Source organism: Lucilia sericata, unplaced genomic scaffold (genome assembly GCF_015586225.1).
Source record: "Lucilia sericata isolate MDLA Ls3-8-SP2 unplaced genomic scaffold, ASM1558622v1 Contig001895F_arrow, whole genome shotgun sequence".
NCBI classification, from domain to species: domain Eukaryota; kingdom Metazoa; phylum Arthropoda; class Insecta; order Diptera; family Calliphoridae; genus Lucilia; species Lucilia sericata.
The window spans coordinates 24301-50023 of NW_023995780.1; the positions used below are offsets into that span (position 1 = coordinate 24301).

Consider the following 25723-nt stretch of genomic DNA (forward strand, 5'->3'; position numbering starts at 1 on the left):
TCTTTTATATCTTTTATAGTTTAGGAGATATGAGGTTACCGAATTTACCTGTTTTTACCATTTTTAACCCCCTAATCATTCGAATTTCCAAAAATCCCGTCTTAGTGGATCTATTTGGTGGGAGACCAACCTCCTGTCCAAATTTAAGCTCTTTAGCTAAAATCGTTTAGGCTGTGCGATGATGAATCAGTCAGTTAGCGATTTAAATCGAGAGGACTACGAAAATATAGGGAAAACACAAATTTATTTTATTTATAATAATTCACGATATTTTTCATAATTTACTGATAGTTCTTCCTCGGAATGAGGAATAAACAAACCTTGAGAAATGTTAAAATAAAATAAGTATTCGAAATGATTCCATAAAAATTCCTATAAAACATCAAGTTTTGTAATCGCCAAAAGGAACTTATAAAATAATTATGAACAAAAATTTGATAATGCCCATAAAAATGAAATTTATTTATAGTATATACAGGTATCTGACGACAAGTATTATAGCCCTATAAGAACAGTGACAGTCATTTGACCGGTCAATTGACTGTCATTACTGAGAATATACCCATCATTGCGTAGAACAAAGCTCCCATCACTTTCTTAAGGGCAATATGTAAAAAGTGATGGAAACATTTGTGTACATGTGATGTTGCATCACCCTCGCACTTATGAATTCTATCGACTTTAAAACATATATTTGAGCTGCTCACTCTTTTGTTGTTTACTAATCATGGATGATATAAATATTAGTCATGATTGACTAATCATGCTTGATGGATATATCCATCACAGTTATCAAATAAAAAAATGATGCATTAATCGGTCATTGTTGACTAATCACACTTGATGAATATATCCGTCAAATCTGACGGCTATACCAATTTATAATAAAACACAATTTATTGATATTTTAATATATATATATATATATATTGTTAATTTTATTAATATAGTAATCATATACATAAATTACCAGTCTTTTCACCATTTTACATATCTCGCAGAAACTTAAGTCCTCTGATGCTCCTATTAATTTGTGGAAATAAGTTGTCTGTAAAGAAATACATAAGTATTCTTAAATATCGAAATACAAAAATCATAAGTACATATTTATGTTACCATTGATTGATTAAACTCCGAATTGTTTATCTTCTGATCCACTTCCCGAACTTTTTTCAAATTTAGTTTATAATAATTCTCTTTATTTTTAATAATTTAAAGACTTTGTAATTTTTTTATTTTTTCGCTTCTTGATCTTTGGCTTTCGCAGAAACAATTAATTTGTAACGACGAAAAATACAACTCTGTAACACAGTGACAGTCATTTGATCGGTCATTTGGCTGTCATTGTTGATCAAAATATAAATTTTAATACATTTTAATCAAAATGTAGTTGTTTCACTCTTTCATATGCAAATTCAACCCTATACCACACATTGGGTCCAGTAACGGTCATTTTACCGGTCATTTGACTGTCATTGTTGATGGAATCATCCATTAAATTTTTTTTTCGACAATTCTATAAAAAAAAATGTTGCGTGTGTGTTAGTAAAATCATTTTGTATGTGTTAGTTTCGGTCATTCATTTCTTATAGGGAGGTTTCTTAATGAAACGCCGAATTGATTCATATAATATCCAAAATGTATATTAAAGATATTTTTAATAATTTAAAGGCCTTTTTCTACCGACCCCTCTTGATGAATTCTAATTACAACGCTGTTCTCGATTCACAAATGCATAGAAAAGAGATAACTATTGTTATTAATGCAAATATATTCACACTACTCATTCGATAAATAACCTTTAGTTTTACAACACTAAAACAACCATATTGAAGTGCGTTTCTCAGCGCATTTTGCAGGTTTGTGAATATTCTCCGTAAATTTTTATTAAATTAAACAGGAAAATAAGTGTTTTTAAATAAAAACTTTAACGAAAACATGAAATTTAGACAACATTAAATAAGTGTACAATAAAATTTCATATAAAAGTGCTTTAAAATGTGAAAAAATAAAAAAGGAAAATTTGCAATTAAAGAAAATTTGACAAGTCTCGGTGGTAGTAGAAAACCAGTCATTCGCATTTTTCGCTTACAGAGAAAAAAAAAAGAATTTGTTTTAATAGCGTGGAAGAAGAAAGATGATTTTGTTTAAGGTTCGAGTGGGAGTGTGAGAGGGAGAAATGTATATATGAAATTTCTTAAGAATGAGAAATTATGTGGTGCAAAGAATAAATTGTGAACAAATGGCGGCGTCTTAAAAAAAATTCTTTTTATATAAACAAAGAAGCAAATAATTAATATTTTGTTTATAATGAATTATCAAGTAAATTGAGATATTGAGGGGTATTTAAATAGATGTTATGATGAACTTGCCGAAAAAAATGTGTGAAAAAGCAAAATTAATTCAACTCCATTTTGTCCGGTATTTTTTTGCATTTGTGCTTTTTTTCTTTACAATGATGTGGTATAGTAGTTTGGTCTCTTTTTGTTGTCTTTGTTTTGATTTAGAATATTTTGCATTTCCTCTAGTGTTGGTAAGTTTTGCAATCAATTGTAATGTCAAGCAGGTGGGAGTGAGCGAGTAGGTTGTATGGTGTTGGTAAGTGTTCTATTATAGTGTTGTGACTACTCGTGTTTGGCTATATTTTGACATTTAAGGTTAGAAGATAACAACTAGCGATTTCTCTGAGAGTGTGAGTGAGGTAGCGTAATAACGAAAGCCGAACACAAAAGAAATTTTGAAAAACCGAAGCGAGCGAACAGTGTCTGACATTTTTTCAAATTGTTGTAAATCAATTTTTTTGTGTATGCAATTAGTGTATTATCGCTAAAAATAAGGTATTAATTTGTTATTTAATTTTAATGAAAATGTTTTTTAATTATCGCTAAACAAATAACTAATGCGCTGACAATATAATTGTGTGAAAATATCAAGAAAATTGTGTGAATTATAAGAAATACAAATTATTAGAAAAATTTCAGTTCGGTGTCGCAAAAAATGTAATGAAAAAAATGGGGAAAATGTGTTTTTATGTGTCTCCTCCGTCTGTGTATATTTTTCTTCGTTCGTATTTTTTTTTTGGATTAGATGCCAATATATTTTTATAACTATTTGTAGTTCTTTGTGAGATAAATATGATTTGATTTAAAAAAAATTTGTTTGATTTTGCTTTCATTTCATACTTTTGCAAATTAGGGTCATGTACGGTGCTTATTTTTTAAACTTTTTTTTCCGGCTTTTGGATTGCATTAACAAATGCCTGTTTTTCCAATGGTATTCCACTTTTTTTTTTCTTTGCCTCACCTTATCTTTTACATTATTTTTTGCCTATTTATCTTTTACATGATCTTTTGATCATCAGTGTTTTTAATGGAAAGGCTCATTGAACTCTTCATTACTTTTCTTCGTTTTAGCCAACCATATTAAAACTGTGTTTGTGTGTATGTGTGTGTATTACTCTGTGCGTTTAGAAAAAAGTCGTTTTTACTATTAATACAAATTAATTCTCTTATTTTTTTTGTCGTCATAAAGCTATATTCGTGGTATATGATGATTATTTGTGGTTGATGTTGTGTTAGAACAGGGGTGGTGGTGTTGTTTTAAATTATTCTCATTATACCTATACCCTATAGCACTATAGTGGGAGGTTACTTTAACTTTTTGATGCTGTTTGTATCAAATAAAAAATTATCACTATATTTAATAATGTTCATCTGTTCGTGCATGCAAATCTTGTGGTCCGAGTATTAGCCACATTTATGAAGGTTGCTTAATCAAATTTGTCACCTATGCTTCTTCATTTTGGATCAAGAACAATGTCTACGAATTGTTCGCAATCTGTCCGTCCTTCTGTATGTAAAAATCAAAGTTTTTGGAAACCCTTGATATCTCTTACAGAAATAACAAAGATATAAGGAAAATAACAAAAAGAAAAGGGTTTTGAGTATATTTTGTAACCTATGTTCGAGTTATATGACTATAAATAGGTAATATGTACTTAGTAATGATCTGTTCGTAATTGGATCTACATAGGTCCTTCTATCAGAACCTACGGAATTTAATTTAAGCTTAAACATTTTGATAAACTTTGTATATATACTTGTATTTAAACCCCTGAGCATCAGTCCATAATTGACTCGAGTCCATGTTTGCTTCTAAAAACAACTTGAAATAGAGTTAGCATCATGTTCTAAGGCTTGCATTTATATTCCTCTTCTTTTGTTTTTGTTATCGGTTTATTTTTCTTTGGAAAATTGTATGAGTAATTAAATTTTAAATTCTTTGTTGCTAATTATTTGATTATTTTTGCTATAAATCAGTTTTTAATTAAAATTTTATTTTCCCAGAAAAGTTAGAAATTTATAAATAATTAAAATTATAAAAAAAAACTAATAGAAAAGATCAGCAACACACCTCCTGACATCCTGGTAAACTTCGATCTAACTCACCATAAGTTCAATAAAATGGTATAGATGAACTTTCCAAGAATTTTCATATTCCATTTCTTCAAAAGTTGTCAGTAAAATAGATGTTTACAAGTGGAGCTTAAAATATGACACGAAGAATGCTGATGAGGAACCATAGCGGACCCTAAAATGCATTTCATTCTGCTGGTGTCTTAAAAATAACTTTTCTGTATTCCAAAAAAGTCATTACAATTTGAAAAAAGAGTAATCGAACCCACTAACAGTTCGACTGTGGCTGATTGTTCTTTCCTTGGAGAGATTTATAAATTTATTTCAGTAGGGAGAGCATAAAGATATTTGGAGTACCAGGCTCTTTGGAACTTTGTAATGTTGTTGTTGTATTTGACAGCAATTGACCGAAAAATGTCATGTCATTCTGATTGTTGTACAAACTTTAGGTTGCTACATTTGTCGGTGAGGTGACAGTCGTTTTTCTGAGAAAAGATTCAATTATAGTAGTTGGAAGTCTGTTTTGCTTTAAGTTTGGGTTGTTTTTAAGTTTTTTCTATTGCTGGAAGTTTCTTTCGTCTTCAGGTGATTGCGAATCATGTGGTTGTAGAGCAAAGATCCAATTGTCGTGGGAGGGGCCCAGATTTGGTCTTTTTTTATGCTGCAAACATTTGATAGTTTAAACAAGTATAATATTCTTTCTTTTGGAATTAGAGAGAAAAATATTAAAACTTAAGGCTATGCCCGCTACACATAACTTTGATTAGCTTTACAAGTATAGGGTTTTGTATTTCAGAAAGATTCCAGTCAGTAATATTTGTATTAAAAAACGTTTTATGAATCATTTTTAAATAATATAAAGACGACATGTTTTAATTTTTTCTTATCTTTGGCTCATTATGAAAATACAAATTGTCTTTGTACTTTCAATTACTTTAAACGAAATGCATTTTATTTAAAATTAATTTTAGTACAAAGACAACATAATTAAAGTAAAACTGAATTGCATCAGAAATTTCTTATATTAAATGCGAAATTCTTAGAAATAAAACAATTTATTTTGATTGTTTTATGCAAGAAATGACTACAGTTAAAATAAAAATGCTAATACAATTGTTTTAAATTAAATAAAATTTATTATTTGTACATTTACTATTCCACTTTGTTTCTTGTTTTGCAGCTTACTTTGTAAATACAGTGTACATAGAATATGAGCACACAAAACCGTAATAGCGGCGGTAGTCGCAATCAAAAGAAATCAAATACTGGCAGTGGCGGCGGTGGAGGTGGTGACTCTTCAGCTATCACACAGGCTTCACTTAAAAAGACGGAAGTTACAAAAACAGAAAAGGAAAAGTCGCATCCAAAGGTATGTAAACAAAAAAAAAAAAAAAAAAAAAAAAAAATAAACTTTCAAAAACAAGAATATATAAAAAAATATTCTTTTCCACCTTTAGCCAACTGCTGAACAGTTACGTATTGCTCAAATCACCAATAGCAATACATCGGAAGATCCACAGATGCGTGAAAAAGTCGCCACCCTTATAGAAATGACTCAGCGTTCCGAGGAAGAGGTTTGCTGTGCTTTAAATGAGTGTGACAACAATTTAGAACGTGCTGTTGTATTTCTTCTAGAAACCCTACCAGTGGTTAGTAGAACATCTTGATCCTTTTCACACCTTATGATAAGAAATAAGTTATTTTTATTTTGTTAATAAATGTCTTTATTTTCTTCAAAAAAAGGGGGCATTTGAGACATCTTCAAAGAAGAAAAAGAATAAAGCTGCAAATGCTGCACAGGATAATAATGGTGGAGGTGGTGACGGTGATTGGGCCGATGGCAATGCCAATACGGACAAGCGTGAAAAATCACGCAATCGTAACAGTAGTAACCGTGGTGGTCGTGGAGGTTCCGACAGTCGTGGTTGTAAGTTTTCAAGATTTTGTTTCCTTAACAAAAAGTTTCATTTCTAATTTCTAATATTGTGTTTACAGGGCGCGGGAGAGAGGCCCGTGAAAATGAACGCAATTCCAGAGGAGGTGGCGGTGGAGGCGGTGATCGCGACGATCGTACCAACGACAACTATCGCAGTGGTCCACGTAGTGGCGGTGATGGTCGTCGTGGTGGTGCCAGTGGCCGCGGTGGCGGTTACGTTGGTCGGGGTGGTCGTGGTGGTGGCCGCATGGGTGGAGGCCGTGGTGCCGGTGGACGTGGTGATAGAAGTGGTGTTGATAGTTACAGGTCACGTTACAACAACTCCAACGAAGATCACCAAGAGGTTGAGCTGTGGGACAATAGTATTGCCCAAAGCACAGAGAAACAGCAACAACAGACACAGGATGATGCCTGGGGTGATTGGGATAATGAAGAATATGTTGGTTCTCTTAAGGACAGCAAGGTGTTTACTACCAGCAATTTGCCCAATCAAACGGCAGCCAGTGTATTAAGCAGTGGCTTGACCGGCAGTGTGGACAACGCCAACAGCGCGGGAGGAACCAGTGAAATCTCGGCACCACCGGGTCTGGAACACCATTTAGGCACTTCAGTGATTGGTAGCACATCTGCGTCACAGTCACAGGGAGCTCATTTGAACTCCTTGGTAGATGACAATAGTGGCGGCAGTAATCTAATTACAGCCAAGACTACACCCATGATGCAGTACAGTGCTGCTGTCAGCAGTACGCCTCAAATGCAACAGCAACAGCAGCAATCGTCAGTGGTGGGCGGTAGTGGCAGTACTCTCACTTCTGGCTCGAATATCAGTGGGTCTTCGGCTTTGGGTAGTTCACCTTACGGCAGTGCCGTAATCGATACCTTTTCTAATGCTGCTACAGCTGCCGCAAACTTGGTTCAACAAGTCCAGCAACAGCAACAGCAGCAACAACATTTGGCCCCACAACTCAAACCCTCGACGACATTATCGGCCGAGCAATCACAGTATTTCAATTCGCTGGCAACACAGAATGCCGCAGCTCAAGCAGCAGCCGCTGCGGCCGCTGCAGCAGCTGCTGCCGCCAGCAATGTTCAGCAAATGCCCACTTATGCCCAGAATCCGGCGACAGTGCAATATCAAACATCGTATGCCAATGTTTTCGGTAGTGCAGCTGGCAGTGGATCCGCGGCGTCCATGGCAACGGATCCCACGTCACAGATAACAAGTGGACAACAAACGCAAGTACGGCGGGCACGTGCTAAACTACCACCACCCTCTAAGGTATGCTCAGTTATTAATACATTAATAAATCTCTTTTAACGCTTCTGATGCCATATATTTATAGATTCCCTCAAGTGCGGTTGAAATGCCAGGTGATTCATTAAACAACATTGGCTATTTAGATGTACAATTTGGTGGTTTAGATTTTGGTACCGATGATTCATTCGAGAATTTATCCGAGAAATTAAATAATTCTGTTAATCTCGGTGATAGCCAGCAGCAACAGCAACAACAACAGCAGCAACAACAACAGCAAAAATCTTTGGCTCAATCACCACCTGAAGTTAGTTCATCATATGAACAAAGCAAAACAGTGGTAACACATCAGCAACAACAACAGCAGCAGCAGCAACAAGCTGCTTTGTCAGCAGCTGGTTTACCAAATTCTCATTTGGTAAGATTTCTTTTAAAATTTTTAATTTTAATGTTTTACTCATTAATTTTGTTTTCACTTTATAGGCCGATTCTCTTACATCAAGTTACACACAAAGAGCCGCCTCACAGCAACAACAACAGCAGCAGCAACAGCCGCAACAACAACTAAGTGGCGGTGTAAGTGGTGGCAATTCATCGGTGGGTTCTGCCGGCAGTAATGCTTTAGATCAATTAACTAAAAATGATCCTTACAATCAGAATACAAACTCGGCTGCTACTGCCTATCAAAGTTCGTATCAGAGCAGCAGTAATGTTGTCTCGAACAAAGGTGTATCGAATGCCTATCAGCCTTCAGTAGCCTCACAAGGCTACAATAATTCAGCATATGCAACTGTACAGGTAAATAGACACAATAAATTAGAATATTTTCTAAATTAATAATTTTATAATTATTTCTTAGTCCTCTGTGGCAAACTCATACCAACCTCAGGCCTATGGTTCATATCAACAAAATTCGATGACCTCGTATCAACAGCAACAACAACAGCCATCTGGCACTGGCACACAAAGTGCTTCAAATGTTACTGGCTCAAGTAGTGTTGGTGGTGTGGGTGGCTCGAGTTCAACACAAAACATTCCTTCAGTAGGTGGTAACAGCAGTAATTCAGCAACGTAAGTTTTATCATTGTTTTTTGTAACTTAAATTGTTCGATTTTTTTTTTATTTTGAGTTAATACTAATGTATTTTATTTAATTGTTTAATTTTGTTACTTTTAAACTAACATTGTTGTTATTTTGTTTATTTTCTCTATACCAACAACAATACCATCCATCCATCTGCTTAATAATTAACTTAACAAACATATTCCAAAAACAAAAACCTATTCATCCTGTTTGAATGCTTTATATTTGCCTGATTTCTTTGTTGATTACAAACTATGTACAAACGTTAAATTGTGTTTGTATAGAGCTAATTCCAACTCAAGCTATTTGACGTCTGCTTATGGATCACAACAGAATGCTTATCAGTCTAGCCAAAGTGTTTATGGCAGTACTGGTCTTTCAAATAATTCTGGGTATGTATAATTTTATAATTAATAAGTTTATGTAAGTACATGTTGAATGAAATGTGTTAGAAGTACTTCAAAACTTTTGAGTTAAATAGATGATGCATGCAGGGACACTAATGATATATTTATGACATAAAAACGCTGTTGAGGAGCCATAGCTCACCCGATAATGCATTCCATTCTGCTGTTCTGGTTATAAATAAGGTTTTTTGTATTCAAAAAATTCAATTCATGTCCTGTGATATAGTCTATAGTCTAGTCTATAGTGTAGTCTAGTCTATAGTCTAGTCTACAGTCTAGTCTATAGTCTAGTCTATAGTCTAGTCTATAGTCTAGTCTATAGTCTAGTCTATAGTCTAGTCTATAGTCTAGTCTATAGTCTAGTCTATAGTCTAGTCTATAGTCTAGTCTATAGTCTAGTCTATAGTCTAGTCTATAGTCTAGTCTATAGTCTAGTCTATAGTCTAGTCTATAGTCTAGTCTATAGTCTAGTCTATAGTCTAGTCTATAGTCTAGTCTATAGTCTAGTCTATAGTCTAGTCTATAGTCTAGTCTATAGTCTAGTCTATAGTCTAGTCTATAGTCTAGTCTATAGTCTAGTCTATAGTCTAGTCTATAGTCTAGTCTATAGTCTAGTCTATAGTCTAGTCTATAGTCTAGTCTATATAGTCTAGTCTATAGTCTAGTCTATAGTCTAGTCTATAGTCTAGTCTATAGTCTAGTCTATAGTCTAGTCTATAGTCTAGTCTATAGTCTAGTCTATAGTCTAGTATAGTCTAGTCTATAGTCTAGTCTATAGTCTAGTCTATAGTCTAGTCTATAGTCTAGTCTATAGTCTAGTCTATAGTCTAGTCTATAGTCTAGTCTATAGTCTAGTCTATAGTCTAGTCTATAGTCTAGTCTATAGTCTAGTCTATAGTCTAGTTCTATAGTCTAGTCTATAGTCTAGTCTATAGTCTAGTCTATAGTCAGTCTTAGTCTAGTCTATAGTCTAGTCTATAGTCTAGTCTATAGTCTAGTCTATAGTCTAGTCTATAGTCTAGCCTATAGTCTAGTCTATAGTCTAGTCTATAGTCTAGTCTATAGTCTAGTCTATAGTCTAGTCATAGTCTAGTCTATAGTCTAGTCTATAGTCTAGTCTATAGTCTAGTAGTATAGTCTATACTAGTCTATCTATAGTCTAGTCTATAGTCTAGTCTATAGTCTAGTCTATAGTCCTAGTCTATAGTCTAGCCTATAGTCTAGTCTATAGTCTAGTCTATAGTCTAGTCTATAGTCTAGTCTATAGTCTAGTCTATAGTCTAGTCTATAGTCTAGTCTATAGTCTAGTCTATATCTAGTCTATAGTCTAGTCTATAGTCTAGTCTATAGTCTAGTCTATAGTCTAGTCCTATAGTCTTGTCTATAGTCTAGTCTATAGTCTAGTCTATAGTCTAGTTATAGTCTAGTCTATAGTCTAGTCTATAGTCTAGTCTATAGTCTAGTCTATAAGTCTAGTCTATAGTCTAGTCTATAGTCTAGTCTATAGTCTAGTCTATAGAGTCTAGTCTAGTCTATAGTCTAGTCCTATAGTCTAGTCTATAGTCTAGTCTATAGTCTAGTCTAGTCTATAGTCTAGTCTATAATCTAGTCTATAGTCTAGTCTATAGCCTAGTCTATAGTCTAGTCTATAGTCTAGTCTATAGTCTAGTCTATAGTCTAGTCTATAGTCTAGTCTATAGTCTAGTCTATAGTCTAGTCTGTAGTCTAGTCTATAGTCTAGTCTATAGTCTAGTCTATAGTCTAGTCTATAGTCTAGTCTATAGTCTAGTCTATAGTCTAGTCTAGTCTATAGTCTAGTCTATAGTCTAGTCTATAGTCTAGTCTATAGTCTAGTCTATAGTCTAGTCTATAGTCTAGTCTATAGTCTAGTCTATAGTCTAGTCTATAGTCTAGTCTATAGTCTAGTCTATAGTCTAGTCTATAGTCTAGTCTATAGTCTAGTCTATAGTCTAGTCTATAGTCTAGTCTATATTCTAGTTTATAATCCAGTCAATAGTTTAGTGTATAGTCTTGTATAATCTAGTCTAGTCTATAATCTTGTCTGTAGAAATCTTTTTGAAATAAACTTAAAATGTAATAAAGTCTAGACTTTTCAAATTAACTGAATTATGCGTATAGTTCTTTGTTTATATAAAATAGTAACATTTCACTTTTATATAGATTTGCTGGCAATACTAGTACGGCGTCATCTCAATATAGTAACTTTAGTACAAGTGGTAAACTAAAGGATACATCGGCCTCATCAAATACTTCTCATTACGAAAGGTAACTTTTTAACTAAAAAGCTTTTCTTACATTTTTATTTGTTTTTTTCTTTTAACTAACCATACTAAACAAAATATTTTATATGAATTGAAAAAACTAATAATTATTTAATTTTTTTTTTTTTTTCAAATTTTCAGCGTTTCATCAAGTAGCGCTATTAGTAACAGTGGAACAGCCGTAAATTCCGTTTCAAGCGGTGTTAATTCCAGTAATGCTGTAACAAATAGTATGATCTCATCCTCACATTTAGGTGCATTAACTAGCAATTCAAATGTCACTCCATCTTCTTCTTTAGCTAACAACAACAGTAGCAGTAGTTCGAATAATAATAGCAACAGTGGTGTCGTCAATAATTCCACATCAAATGTGGTCTCACAGACAGCCGGTGGTGCCGTTAATGCCAGTGGCAATAGCAGTAGCAATAGTAGTAATACAAATAGCAGTAGTGTCGTCTCAGCTGGTGGTGTTGGTGTTAGTGGTGGCAGTGGCGTTAGTTCTTCGTCTGCTGTGGCTGCTGCCGTATCGGGCGTATCATCAGTATCGAATAAGACTGGTAGTGGTGTTTCGGCTAGTGGTGCACCATCGGGTGCTGCTAGTGGTGCCGGTGGTGGTGGCGGCGCTGGTAGTGGTGCTGGTGGAATGGTACCCAACATCCAAATGGTTAGTCAATATATTCAGACTTCATTGCCATACTATCAGCAACCAGTTTATTCTTACGAGGATATACAAATGATGCAACAGAGAGTGCCACATGTGGTGAGTTCATGGAGAAATGCAACACAATACAAGCAAAAAAAAAAAAAAAAACAAAAATATACTAAGTGTTGTTTTTATAGTTGTTTTAAACACCATATACATACGTACTACATACATACATAAACACATTTCTACATACCGAAAGACAAACAAAAATCTATTAACATGTTAATAATTTGATTCTTTTAACTTAATGAATTTATGTTTATATGAGGGGTTTAACAAAGTTGAGATCATTGCCTAATTAATTTTTTGTCTAAAGTAAAACTTTGTTAAACTTCACATATACATATACCTCTAATCTTCAAATTTTATTAATATAATTACATAATAATTGCAAAAATTTAACATCGTATAACAACAAAATTCTATTACGAACTCTTGCTTTAACATGGTTTTAAATTACATCAACATACAAACAAACAAACAAACAAAAAAAGAACATAAATCCTAAATAAAATTTCATGTTTTTATTGTATTGCATTGAACCTATTTCTCATATAACTTCGTTTCATAACTAAGCTTGTCCTCTCATCCATCATCCCCCTATTGCATCGAATTTTTTTCATAACATTTTCAGTTTATTAATAATAACACACGCTTAACACAAATATGTATTTTTTGTATGCGAACTACCTTACGTTTTCTATTTTAATTTTAATATTTCAATTTACAGCAAGGTTATTATGATCTTAACTATACACCAACAAGTCTGGGTGCAGGTCGTGATAATTTAGGTTCCGTGGCGTATTCAACAATGACTGATGGTCGTTTTACCAGAACTGACAATAATTCCAGCCCTGTTAGTAATGTAAGTTTTATTTATAACATTTTATTATTTGCTATTAATTATGTTTAATATAATTTATATTATTTCTTTTAGGTTTCCAGTACTATGTCGCAACAAGCAGGTTCTAGTGGACCTATGCTTAATGTTCCTTATGCATATTTCTATGGTGGCAATGTTATGCCTGGCAGTTTCCAATATGGTACCCCAGCTATTTATCCAGTGAGTTTTAATTTAAAAGTTTTTTTAAAACAAATTTCCATATTTTTGAAACAAATTCAAAATTTTTTTTCTTTAAATTTCAATATTTTAAAAAATTTTAATATTTTTCGAAAAATGTTTTTTCTTTTTTTTTTAAACTTGAATATTTTTGAAAAATTCAATATTTTAAAAAAAATCATAATTTTTTAAAAAATTTCAAAATTTAAAAAAAAATGTCAACATTTTTAAAAATATTAAAATTTTTGAAAAAATATAGTTTAGTCTATAGTCTAATCTATAGTTTAGTCTTTAGTTTAGTTTATAGTCTAATCTATAGTCTAGTCTATAGTCTAGTCTATAGTCTAGTCTATAGTCTAGTCTATAGTCTAGTCTATAGTCTAATCTATAGTCTAGTCTATAGTCTAGTCTATAGTCTAGTCTATAGTCTAGTCTATAGTCTAGTCTATAGTCTAGTCTATAGTCTAGTCTATAGTTTAGTCTATAGTCTCGTCTATAGTCTAGTCTTTAGTCTAGTCTTTAGTCTAGTCTATAGTCTAGTCTATAGTCTAGTCTATAGTCTAGTCTATAGTCTATAGTCTAGTCTATAGTCTAGTCTATAGTCTAGTCTATAGTCTAGTCTATAGTCTAGTCTATAGTCTAGTCTATAGTCTAGTCTATAGTCTAGTCTATAGTCTAGTCTATAGTCTAGTCTATAGTCTAGTCTATAGTCTAGTCTATAGTCTAGTCTATAGTCTAGTCTATAGTCTAGTCTATAGTCTAGTCTATAGTCTAGTCTATAGTCTAGTCTATAGTCTAGTCTATAGTCTAGTCTATAGTCTAGTCTATAGTCTAGTCTATAGTCTAGTCTATAGTCTAGTCTATAGTCTAGTCTATAGTCTAGTCTATAGTCTAGTCCTATAGTCTAGTCTATAGTCTAGTCTATAGTCTAGTCTATAGTCTAGTCTATAGTCTAGTCTATAGTCTAGTCTATAGTCTAGTCTATAGTCTAGTCTATAGTCTAGTCTATAGTCTAGTCTATAGTCTAGTCTATAGTCTAGTCTATAGTCTAGTCTATAGTCTAGTCTATAGTCTAGTCTATAGTCTAGTCTATAGTCTAGTCTAGTCTATAGTCTAGTCTATAGTCTAGTCTATAGTCCTAGTCTATAGTCTAGTCTATAGTCTAGTCTATAGTCTAGTCTATAGTCTAGTCTATAGTCTAGTCTATAGTCTAGTCTATAGTCTAGTCTATGTCTAGTCTATAGTCTAGTCTATAGTCTAGTCTATAGTCTAGTCTATAGTCTAGTCTATAGTCTAGTCTATAGTCCTAGTCTATAGTCTAGTCTATAGTCTAGTCTATAGTCTAGTCTATAGTTTAGCCTATAGTCTAGTCTATAGTGTAGTCTATAGTCCAGTCTATAGTCTAGTCTATAGTCTAGTCTATAGTTTAACCTATAGTCTAGTCTAGTCTATAGTGTAGTCTATAGTCCAGTCTATGGTCTAGTCTAAAGTCTAGTCTATAGTCTGGACTATATTCTAGTCTATAGCCTAACCCAGAGTCTAGTCTATAGCCTAGTCTATAGTGTAGTCTATAGTGTATTCTATAATCTAGTCTATAGTCTAGTCTAAAGTCTAGTCTATAGTCTAGTCTATAGTTTAGTCTAAAGTCTAGTCTATAGTCTAGTCAGTATTCTAGTCTAAAGTCTAGTCTATAGTCTAACCTGTAGTCTAGTCTATGGTCTAGCCTATAGTCTAGTTTGTACTCCAGTCTATAGTCCTATAGTTTCTATAGTTTAGTTTATAATCTACACTACAATAACAACAACAAAAACATTACAATAACAAATTAAAACAATTTTATTGCTTTTTTCACTCAACAGCAAATTCCAGCTGCTAATACCGCTTCAGGTGGACAATTCCCAAAACCTTCATATAATACAGGTTATGGATCAACCAATTATGATGCTCTTTCACAAGCTTCTCAAGACTATACAAAAGGAACGTATCCATCGAGTGTGAATCAACAAACAAAATCCCAAAATGTAACAAATCCTCCACAAGCTGGTACCGCATCGGATATAACATCCTCCATGTATGGCAAGGGTCATGTGGCGCTTAACAAAGTCAATGTAAGTTTAAAAACAAGAAAGAGAAAAAGCTTTAAAGTATTTAACGAAAATTTAATTTAATTAATACATTTATTTTAAAATTTCCATTGTTTTGCTTTTCTTTCTCTTGCAGTCATACGAAAAACAAAATTTCCACTCTGGTACGCCACCACCATTTAATATGGCAAATACACAGACTGCTGGTGGTACATCAGCTCAACCCTATGGCATGTATTTACCAACAATGCCAGCTGCTGGACATCATATGATTCATCCACCAATTCACCAGGTAATTTAGAATTTAATTGCATTTTTCTTTTAAAATATTACTTACTGTTATTCTTCAAATCATTTAACAAAGAATTAGGAACATTTTTTTTAATGTCAAACAAAAACAATTTGTTATCTAAACATACATATATGGAAAGAATCATTAATTATTACATATATAACAATATTGTGTTAACCCATATTTATACATTATTTAGGTTAACCAACATTTTGTAGATTTTTTTTATAGACATACATACATATAAAATATCTCTCTTTATTCATGTCGTAATTGTGATTGGTATTATAGATTGAAAAAGGAATTGGGCAACCTGTTTATGTATAGGGAAAATGTACCTTTTTAAAATCTGCTAATTTTTATATTTTCATGAAATTAAAAATATTACACTTTTAAAGTTCGTCTAATAGTTTTTAAACATTTTGCTCCAACTCCTATTGTCGTCTAATCATCTTGTCACTTACATCTTTAAACTTTGGCTTTTGTATATTTATTGGTTTGTTGCATGCCGCCAATATTTTTTTCAAATTTTTAAATGAAGCAAATAACGGTTCAATGAAATGTCGACAGACAGCTAAAAATGTTGGGTAATCTTTTGACTAGACTAGAATTTAGACTAGACTATAGACTAGACTACACTATAGACTAGACTACACTATAGACTAGACTATAGACTAGACTATAGACTAGACTGTAGACTAGACTATAGACTAGACTATAGACTAGACTAGACTATAGACTAGACTGTAGACTAGACTATCGACTAGACTGTAGACTAGACTATCGACTAGACTGTAGACTAGACTATAGACTAGACTATCGACTAGACTGTAGACTAGACTATAGACTAGACTATAGACTAGACTATAGACTAGACTATAGACTAGACTATAGACTAGACTATAGACTAGACTATAGACTAGACTATAGACTAGACTATAGACTAGACTATAGACTAGACTATAGACTAAACTATAGACTAGACTATAGACTAGACTATAACTAGACTAGACTAGACTAGACTATAGACTAGACTATAGACTAGACTATAGACTAGACTATAGACTAGACTATAGACTAGACTATAGACTAGACTATAGACTAGACTATAGACTAGACTATAGACTAGACTATAGACTAGACTATAGACTAGACTATAGACTAGACTATAGACTAGACTATAGACTAGACTATAGACTAGACTATAGACTAGACTATAGACTAGACTATAGACTAGACTATAGACTAGACTATAGACTAGACTATAGACTAGCTAGACTATAGGACTATAGACTATAGACTAGACTAGACTAGACTAAGGACTAGACAGATATAGACTGACTATAGACTAGGACTATAGACTAGAAGACTAGACTGGAATATAGACTAGGACTATAGACTAGACTATAGACGACTATAGACTAGGACTATAGACTAGATAGACTAGACTATAGACTAGGACTATAGGACTAGACTATAGACTAGACTATAGACTAGACTATAGGACTAGGACATAGACTAGACTATAGACTAGACTAGGACTAGACTATAGACTAGGACTATAGGACTAGACTATAGACTATACTATAGACTATACTATAGACTAGACTATAGGACTAGACTATAGACTAGACCTATAGACTAGATCTAGACTAGATATAGACTAGACTATAGACTAGACTATAGACTAGATTATAGACTAGGACTATAGACTAGACTATAGACTAGACTAGAATAGACTATAGACTAGATTATAAACTAGACAAGACTAAGACTATAGACAGTCTAGTCTATAGACTAGACTATAGACTAGACTATAGACTAGACTATAGACTAGACTATAGACTAGACTATAGACTAGACTATAGACTAGACTATAGACTAGACTATAGACTAGACTATAGACTAGACTATAGACTAGACTACAGACTAGACTATAGACTAGACTATAGACTAGACTATAGACTAGACTATAGACTAGACTATAGACTAGACTATAGACTAGACTATAGACTAGACTATAGACTAGACTATAGACTAGACTATAGACTAGACTATAGACTAGACTATAGACTAGACTATAGACTAGACTATAGACTAGACTAGACTAGACTAGACTAGACTATAGACTAGACTATAGACTAGACTATAGACTAGACTATAGACTAGACTATAGACTAGACTATAGACTAGACTATAGACTAGACTATAGACTAGACTATAGACTAGACTATAGAATAGACTAGACTAGACCAGACTATAGACTTGACTAGACTATAGACTTGACTAGACTATAGACTTGACTAGACTATAGACTAGACTACACTAGACTAGACTATACTAGACTATAGACTAGACTATAGACTAGGCTAGACTAGACTATAGACTAGACTATAGACTAGACTATAGACTAGACTATAGACTAGACTATAGACTAGACTATAGACTAGACTATAGACTAGACTATAGACTAGTCTATAGACTAGACTATAGACTAGACTATAGACTAGACTATAGACTAGACTATAGACTAGACTAGACTATAGACTAGACTATAGACTAGACTAGACTATAGACTAGACTATAGACTAGACTAGACTATAGACTAGACTATAGACTAGACTATAGACTAGACTATAGACTAGACTATAGACTAGACTATAGACTAGACTATAGACTAGACTATAGACTAGACTATAGACTAGACTATAGACTAGACTATAGGCTAGACTAGACTATAGACTAGAGTAGACTAGACTAGACTATAGACTAGACTAGACTATGGACTCGACTATAGACTAGACTATAGACTAGACTATAGATTATACTATAGACTAGACTATAGTCTAGACTAGACTATAGACTAGACTAGATTATATACTAGACTATAGACTATACTATAGACTAGACTATAGGTCTAGACTAGACTATAGACTAGACTAGACTATAGACTAGAATATAGACTGGACTATAGGCTAGACTATAGACTCGACTACAAACTAGACTATAGACTAGGCTGTAGACAAGGCTCTAGACTAGACTGGACTCGACTTTAGACTATAGTATAAACTATAGACTAGATTATTGACTAGACTATAAACCAGACCTTAAAGTGGACTATAGACTAGACTATTTAATTATTAATAATCTTGCCATAACCTTCGCTAAATTTTTAAATTTGTCATTAATTGTTTTATATGTATGTAAACAAAATTATAATAATTTATTTAAAATATATCTTTTTGTGTTCTTTTTTAAACTTTGCTCTAACGCCGCTATAAATATAATCAGTATAAAATTATATAAAAAGTAACATTTTGTGTAAAGCTGTTACTAAAATGATGTCAAAATAATAAAATCCTCCATAAGTCATATGCATATTCTTTTTTTTTTCTTTAACTTTACAACTTAAAAATACAAAATATATAAAGAAAATATTTTATAAATTTCGCCACATTTGGTTTTTTTTTTTGTTTACTAACAGTCTTCCATAGAAAATATATTTTAACATACATTGAGAAAAATTAAGAAATAGAAATCATCAATGTAAAAAATTACATACATACATATGTACTTACAATATAAAAACATACATACATAAAAACATCATTTAAAACAAATATTATGCATGAAATATTTTCCTGTTTGATTTATTACTATTATTATTTCTTTTGGTTTTTATTGGACATCAAATAGATGGACGGCAGGATTCACAATTCATCCCGCCGGGTAAGTTTTAATATTTTAACGACGACTTAAAAATACAATAGTTTTCTTTTTTTTTGAAATAGACAAAATTACCAAAAAAATCACACATTTATTTGAATTTAAAAACATGTTTAGTAATCACACATACATACATTTACATACACATACATACATTAGAAATAAATTTACTTTCCCTGCCAAAGAAGTTATTGGAATCGTAACGCTATAATGTTAAAATTTTTAATAACTTTAGAATCTTAGAAAATGAGAGTCCATGGGCAGAATAGACTATACTATTAACTAGACTGTAGACAATAGACTACGCTATGGAGCAGACAATATACTAAACTATAGACAAGACTACAATACTATAGATTAAACTAAAAACTAGAATATAGACTCGACTATAGACAATACCATAGACTAGACTAAAAAAACTAAATTATAGACAAGACTATAGACAGGACTGCAGACTAGACTACAAACTTGAGTACAGAACTATAGACTAGACTATAGACTAGACTATAGACTAGACTATAGACTAGACTATAGACTAGACTATAGACTAGACTATAGACTAGACTATAGACTAGACTATAGACTAGACTATAGACTAGACTATAGACTAGACTATAGACTAGACTATAGACTAGACTATAGACTAGACTATAGACTAGACTATAGACTAGACTATAGACTAGACTATAGACTAGACTATAGACTAGACTATAGACTAGACTATAGACTAGACTATAGACTAGACTATAGACTAGACTATAGACTAGACTATAGACTAGACTATAGACTAGACTATAGACTAGACTATAGACTAGACTATAGACTAGACTATAGACTAGACTATAGACTAGACTATAGACTAGACTATAGACTAGACTATAGACTAGACTATAGACTAGACTATAGACTAGACTATAGACTAGACTATAGATTTGACTATAGACTAGACTATAGACTAGACTATAGACTAGACTATAGACTAGACTATAGACTAGACTATAGACTAGACTATAGACTAGACTATAGACTAGACTATAGACTAGACTATAGACTAGACTATAGACTAGACTATAGACTAGACTATAGACTAGACTATAGACTAGACTATAGACTAGACTATAGACTAGACTATAGACTAGACTATAGACTAGACTATAGACTAGACTATAGACTAGACTATAGACTAGACTATAGACTAGACTATAGACTAGACTATAGACTAGACTATAGACTAGACTATAGACTAGACTATAGACTAGACTATAGACTAGACTATAGACTAGACTATAGACTAGACTATAGACTAGACTATAGACTAGACTATAGACTAGACTATAGACTAGACTATAGACTAGACTATAGACTAGACTATAGACTAGACTATAGACTAGACTATAGACTAGACTATAGACTAGACTATAGACTAGACTATAGACTAGACTATAGACTAGACTATAGACTAGACTATAGACTAGACTATAGACTAGACTATAGACTAGACTATAGATAGACTAGACTATAGACTAGACTATAGACTAGACTATAGACTAGACTATAGACTAGACTAGACTAGATATAGACTAGACTAAAGACTAGACTAAAGACTAGACTATAGACTAGACTAAAGACTAGACTATAGACTAGACTATAGACTAGACTAACGACTGGACTATAGACTAAATTATACACCAGACTATAGACAAGACTGGTTTAGAATTTGAAGAAGTTGTTGAAGCCCGATATTATATTAGAAAATTTGAATTTAGTAAAATAATTTCTAGATCTTTAGGATTGAACCAAAAACCTTGAAAAAATCAAAGATTTTTTGAAAACTTTTAAAGCTTTTCAAATATTTTATTAAAAAAGAATATAATTTAGAAAATTTTGAAATTATGAAATCTATTAATTATTTTGTATTTTATAAAAGACAAGGAAAGTATTTGATTATAATATTAAAGCGTTAAAGTGGCAAAGTTTAAGAAATTCAAAAAATATTAATGAAAAAGTACTTTTTCATCTTTTACCTTTAAATTGAAATTTCACCAAATCATTTCATTACTTTTTTTTTCGTTCTATAAAAATAGTTTAACTAATTGTAGTCTAGCTGTAGATTTGTTATTGTTGTTATATTCTTTTTCAAATAATTTATTATTGTTTTAATAAAATATATTTATTTTATAATTTTATTTTGTATGTTTTTTTAGGACTCAAATAGTACTGGCCAACGTCAACCCACAAGCAGCCAATCAAAATCGGCCACTAAGCAAGGGTATTCACCCTCTTATTGGACTGGACAAAATTGAAAGGCTTTCAATTTTGTTTGCTAAGACGACCTTTGTTTTTTGAAGAGATAGCAGGCGAGATTAACAAAAAAAAAACAAGAAAATAAAACTCCTTAAAAAAATAAAACTAACTATGATAAAGAAGAAGTGAAAGAACATATAAACTGGACATGCTGAATTGCTCGCTATAGCGCCTGCTAATAAATAATAATAATAATGCTTAATATTAACAACAACTAGAACTACAAAAAGTAATAGAAGTACATCTCCTAATCCTTCAACTACTCCTCATACTACTACTCCTACTCATCATCCCCCCCGCTAGTAATAAACAACTCCTCAAATAGACTCCGTACCATGGTTAGAAGGAAGAATATTATACACAATTTGTAACCATAATCTTTTCTTCATCTTGTAACACACACAGTATAATGGAAAAACACTTTTATTTTAATTTCCTTTTTTTTATATATATAAAATAGAAATCTTTAAACGTGTAACCACTCGAAAGGCTATACAGTTTTAGGATTTTGTATATGTATATGTATAGAATACAAACATATATTTGTTTAACTACATACATCGTCGTCATTTAATTGCCCTTTATTATTATTTTTTTTTTATTTTAAAAATAATAGTTTTTATTTTATTGTAGTGATTAGTTGTCCCTACCAAAAAAGAAGTTGAAAGAAACTAACAATTATTTTCATCTTAGAAGAAGTTTTAGTCTTTTATCTAACAAAAACAACTTGACCTCATCCCTTCATCTTAAACACAAACGTCACTTCAACACCCCGCACCAGCTCCTTCTCTAACACCTTGTCTATTCCCGCCCCCCCCACTTATCACAAATACATAATTATTTACACGCATACATAACCACAAACATCCATAATAATTAATAATAATAAATAATACACTTACACATTTTTTATTACAAAAAAACAATGAAAAACAAAAAAAGAAATAAATGATAACAATTATCAAATAATTTAATTAAAATAATTATTATATTATTATAAACAAACAAAACATAATTAATAAAATACAAAACAAAATGAAACCCATTATTAAAATTTTACTATAAAACTGTATTGTACGTATTTCTACACATACACAACAACAACAACAAACATTTTACATATTAAACGAGTATATTTTGTAAACAAACAGAACAAGAACAAGGATTTATAGTTTATTTTTTGTTTTTTTTAATTAACTTGATCCTTTAATCTCCTTAAACACTCTCTAACTCTCCTTAAAATAAAAAAAAAAACAACAACAAACAAACATACATAACTTATAAATAAATATAAACATAAATTAATGTATGTCTTGTATACATACTTATATGCGTAGCAAATTGTCGTATTGCAAAGCAACAACAAAACAAACAAACAAACAAATTTAATAAGTTTAAAACACACATTCTTAACATTTAAATAAATTAAAATAAAACAAAACAGTAAAAACAAGAAAGAAAGAAATATTTATTAATTAATTCACAACACAACAAAAGGAGTATAAATGATATAAAGAAAACGTAAAAGGAGTAAAAAAAAAGAAATTATATTAAAAATAAAAAAAGAAAAAAACAAAATAAATATTGTAATCGGTTTAAACTTATATGTATAATTATAATAATCTTAATATTTAAATTAAATACAACAAACAAAAAATATGATTGAATCCAAATAAAGATCTTACATTTTTTTTTTATTTACAAAAAGTATAATTAACGGAATATATAGAGAGTAATGACTTTCCAGAGGTTGTGATGAAATTGCTGAGGATAAAAATAAATCCAATCCAAGTAGAAATGTAAGTTCTCTGTTCTGTTAAGTGTCATTCTTGATAGTAAACTAACTTGGAAGAAAAATACTTAGGAAATAAGGAAGAGGGGGACTATAGACTAGACTATAGAATAGAATAAAGACTAGATCATAGAACAAAATGTGGGTCTATAGTCTAGATTAGACTAAAGACTACACTATAGACTACATCATAGACTATAGTCTAATCTATTGTCTAGATAAGACTATAGACTAGTCCGCAGACTAGACTAGATTGTAGACTAAAATCTAGAAGAGACTAACAACTAAACTATAGACTGAAGATTAGATTATAGAGTAAACTAAAGAATAGACTATACTAAGGACTAAACTGAAGATTGTATTTTAGAGTAAACTACAGAATAGACAATGGTCTAGAATATATACTCGACTATTAACTAAAAGACTAGATTATAGCATGATGTAATAACTTAGTGCGTACTGGATTTTAGAGTAAACTATAGACTAGAACACTCTTAATGGTTTTTCATGGGTAATACAGAATTGAAAAAATACCAATCGGAAACTATGAGAGACCTGATAAATTTCAATAAAACAATTTTGACTTGGACTATATAATTAGTAGTTTATAAACTACATTTGAGTTTATTTATATTTTTGCATAAATGTAAATGTATAAATATGTTTGAAACTACAGTTAATGCTTAAAGAATACTTTATGTATGAATATTATAACGAGAATTTCAAAATCCATCTGCAACGCATGCAACATCTACTGGCTATGAAGAAGTTTTGTAAAATCGGCATAAGCTGATTCCAAATCAAATAAAAATTGACGCACTTGATTGTCGTTTAGTTCATCGGAGGCCTGCATATCGTTTAGAGTTGAAAGCCATGTTTCTACCTTCTGTTTGGCTTCAAAATCTTTGGGTATCAATGACAAACGATTCATATTATCGGCCAAATCTTTAACATCGAAATGCAAAGCATCCATGGTATTCATTTTAAGACGCAACTTGTCCATAATGGTAATAAACAACGAAACAATATCTGCAATACATTTGGAAGTGTTGCCCTTATCGTCTTTAATGGTAATGGGACGCTCTTCACGTATACGTTCCAGAGCAGCTGGACAATCTAAACGGAACTTCTTAACGAATGTATCAACGGTGGGATATTCATCACACTGCACCTGTTTAAAGGCCACTTTATATTGTACCAAATATTTGGAACAAGCGGCCGTATACTCTTGAGGTGTAATACAATCTCGAATGTAGGCCTTTTCCAATTGCTGCAGCGTATTAATGATGGCATATAAATCAGCCATATTATCGTACTTTTCACGTTCGCGAGCATTACGGAAAAGCTTAACTTCTTCATATAGTTCAGAGGAATTTTCTTGCATTATTATTTTGTAATTTTACACTTTAATTTTGTGAAATAAACAAAAAAAACTTGAAAGAATGACGAATATCTAGTGGTGTTGTTGTTTTTCTCAATAAAAATTCTTCTGTTTGTCAAATTTTGCAGAGTTGTATTAATTGGTAGTGTTATTTTTGTATGAACGAGATGGTTTTTTTTAGTAGTATTAGGGAAATAATACCATAAAATACATGTGTGATACCAAGCTAAAAAAATAACAGTACTTTGGGCGCAATATTTAGCTTTGTTGAGAATTTTTGTGTCAATTTCTGTGAAAAAGTGTGTTAAAGTTATTGTTTCCAGTTTTTACAAATATTTAGGTGTTATTAAACATTTAATTTGTGTGTAAGTTGTTAATTATATTTATTAAATTAGTTTATTGTGAAGTATTTGTGAAATTTTGATATTTCATGAAAGTTATTGATGAAAGGAGCAGATAAATCTTTCCAATTAAATTCTATTGTATTAAAGAAAGAATGACAAGAATTAAGTTTTTTTTTAAGGATTTTTAGCTCGTCACGAAATCATTTTTCCAAGATTTTCCAATTTATTGTCTTGTTGGTATCTTTACTATTCTTTCCTTGGAACAAAGTTTCTATTGATAAGTATTGACGATTTTTGGCACAGCATGATCCGGTTGTGTCCGTAGCGAACATTAAATTGTCTTGGATTTAGTTTACATAGTTTTTAACTCTGCGGTATCCTTCGGAAGTGAAAAAAGCGTACAGCTTCCCACTGCATCTATTTAGTGGGAAGGGCATAATGAGTTTGTGTTCATGTTTGTAACTTGAACCCAGCAGTTCGGCAAAGAGTCAATGCTTCTAAAGAAGACTGACATTTTCACTTACGTGTGATCGCCGGGTTGGCTGTTATTCGTCTTTCGTCACGAATGTACTTTTTATAAACGAGAGTGCAAACAGTCGTCACCCTTTTGTAAGCGACAGCGTGGACAGTCCCAAAGTAATCTCAAGGTTGGACAC

At 31.9% G+C, this 25723-nt stretch overlaps 2 protein-coding genes across 12 annotated transcripts; one reads left to right on the forward strand and one right to left on the reverse strand.

Annotated features, from left to right (window-relative positions):
* The first annotated feature begins 1743 nt into the window (after positions 1-1743).
* LOC119612984 (protein lingerer) lies at positions 1744-22831 on the forward strand. Of its 11 annotated transcripts, XM_037968894.1 has the most exons (18): positions 2686-2837; positions 5596-5784; positions 5873-6064; positions 6159-6342; positions 6411-7630; positions 7695-8024; positions 8090-8404; positions 8466-8677; positions 8974-9081; positions 11278-11382; positions 11520-11608; positions 11678-12138; positions 12815-12949; positions 13022-13147; positions 15004-15252; positions 15365-15520; positions 19217-19249; positions 21451-22831. In XM_037968894.1, the coding sequence occupies exons 2-18, from the start codon at positions 5626-5628 to the stop codon at positions 21547-21549; spliced, it is 4173 nt and encodes a 1390-aa protein (XP_037824822.1). In that variant the 5' UTR covers positions 2686-2837; positions 5596-5625; the 3' UTR covers positions 21550-22831. The 11 variants fall into 11 exon arrangements, with proteins under 11 accessions (XP_037824820.1, XP_037824828.1, XP_037824826.1 ...); XM_037968892.1 differs by lacking the exon at positions 2686-2837 and adding an exon at positions 1744-1859 and having other exon boundaries at positions 11520-12138; XM_037968891.1 differs by having other exon boundaries at positions 11520-12138.
* A 1095-nt stretch (positions 22832-23926) lies between these two features.
* Positions 23927-24838, reverse strand: LOC119612983 (vacuolar protein sorting-associated protein 28 homolog). The gene has a single exon (XM_037968889.1). It carries the CDS (start codon positions 24724-24726, stop codon positions 24094-24096), a length of 633 nt encoding a protein of 210 aa, XP_037824817.1. The 5' UTR covers positions 24727-24838; the 3' UTR covers positions 23927-24093.
* Positions 24839-25723: the final 885 nt, after the last annotated feature.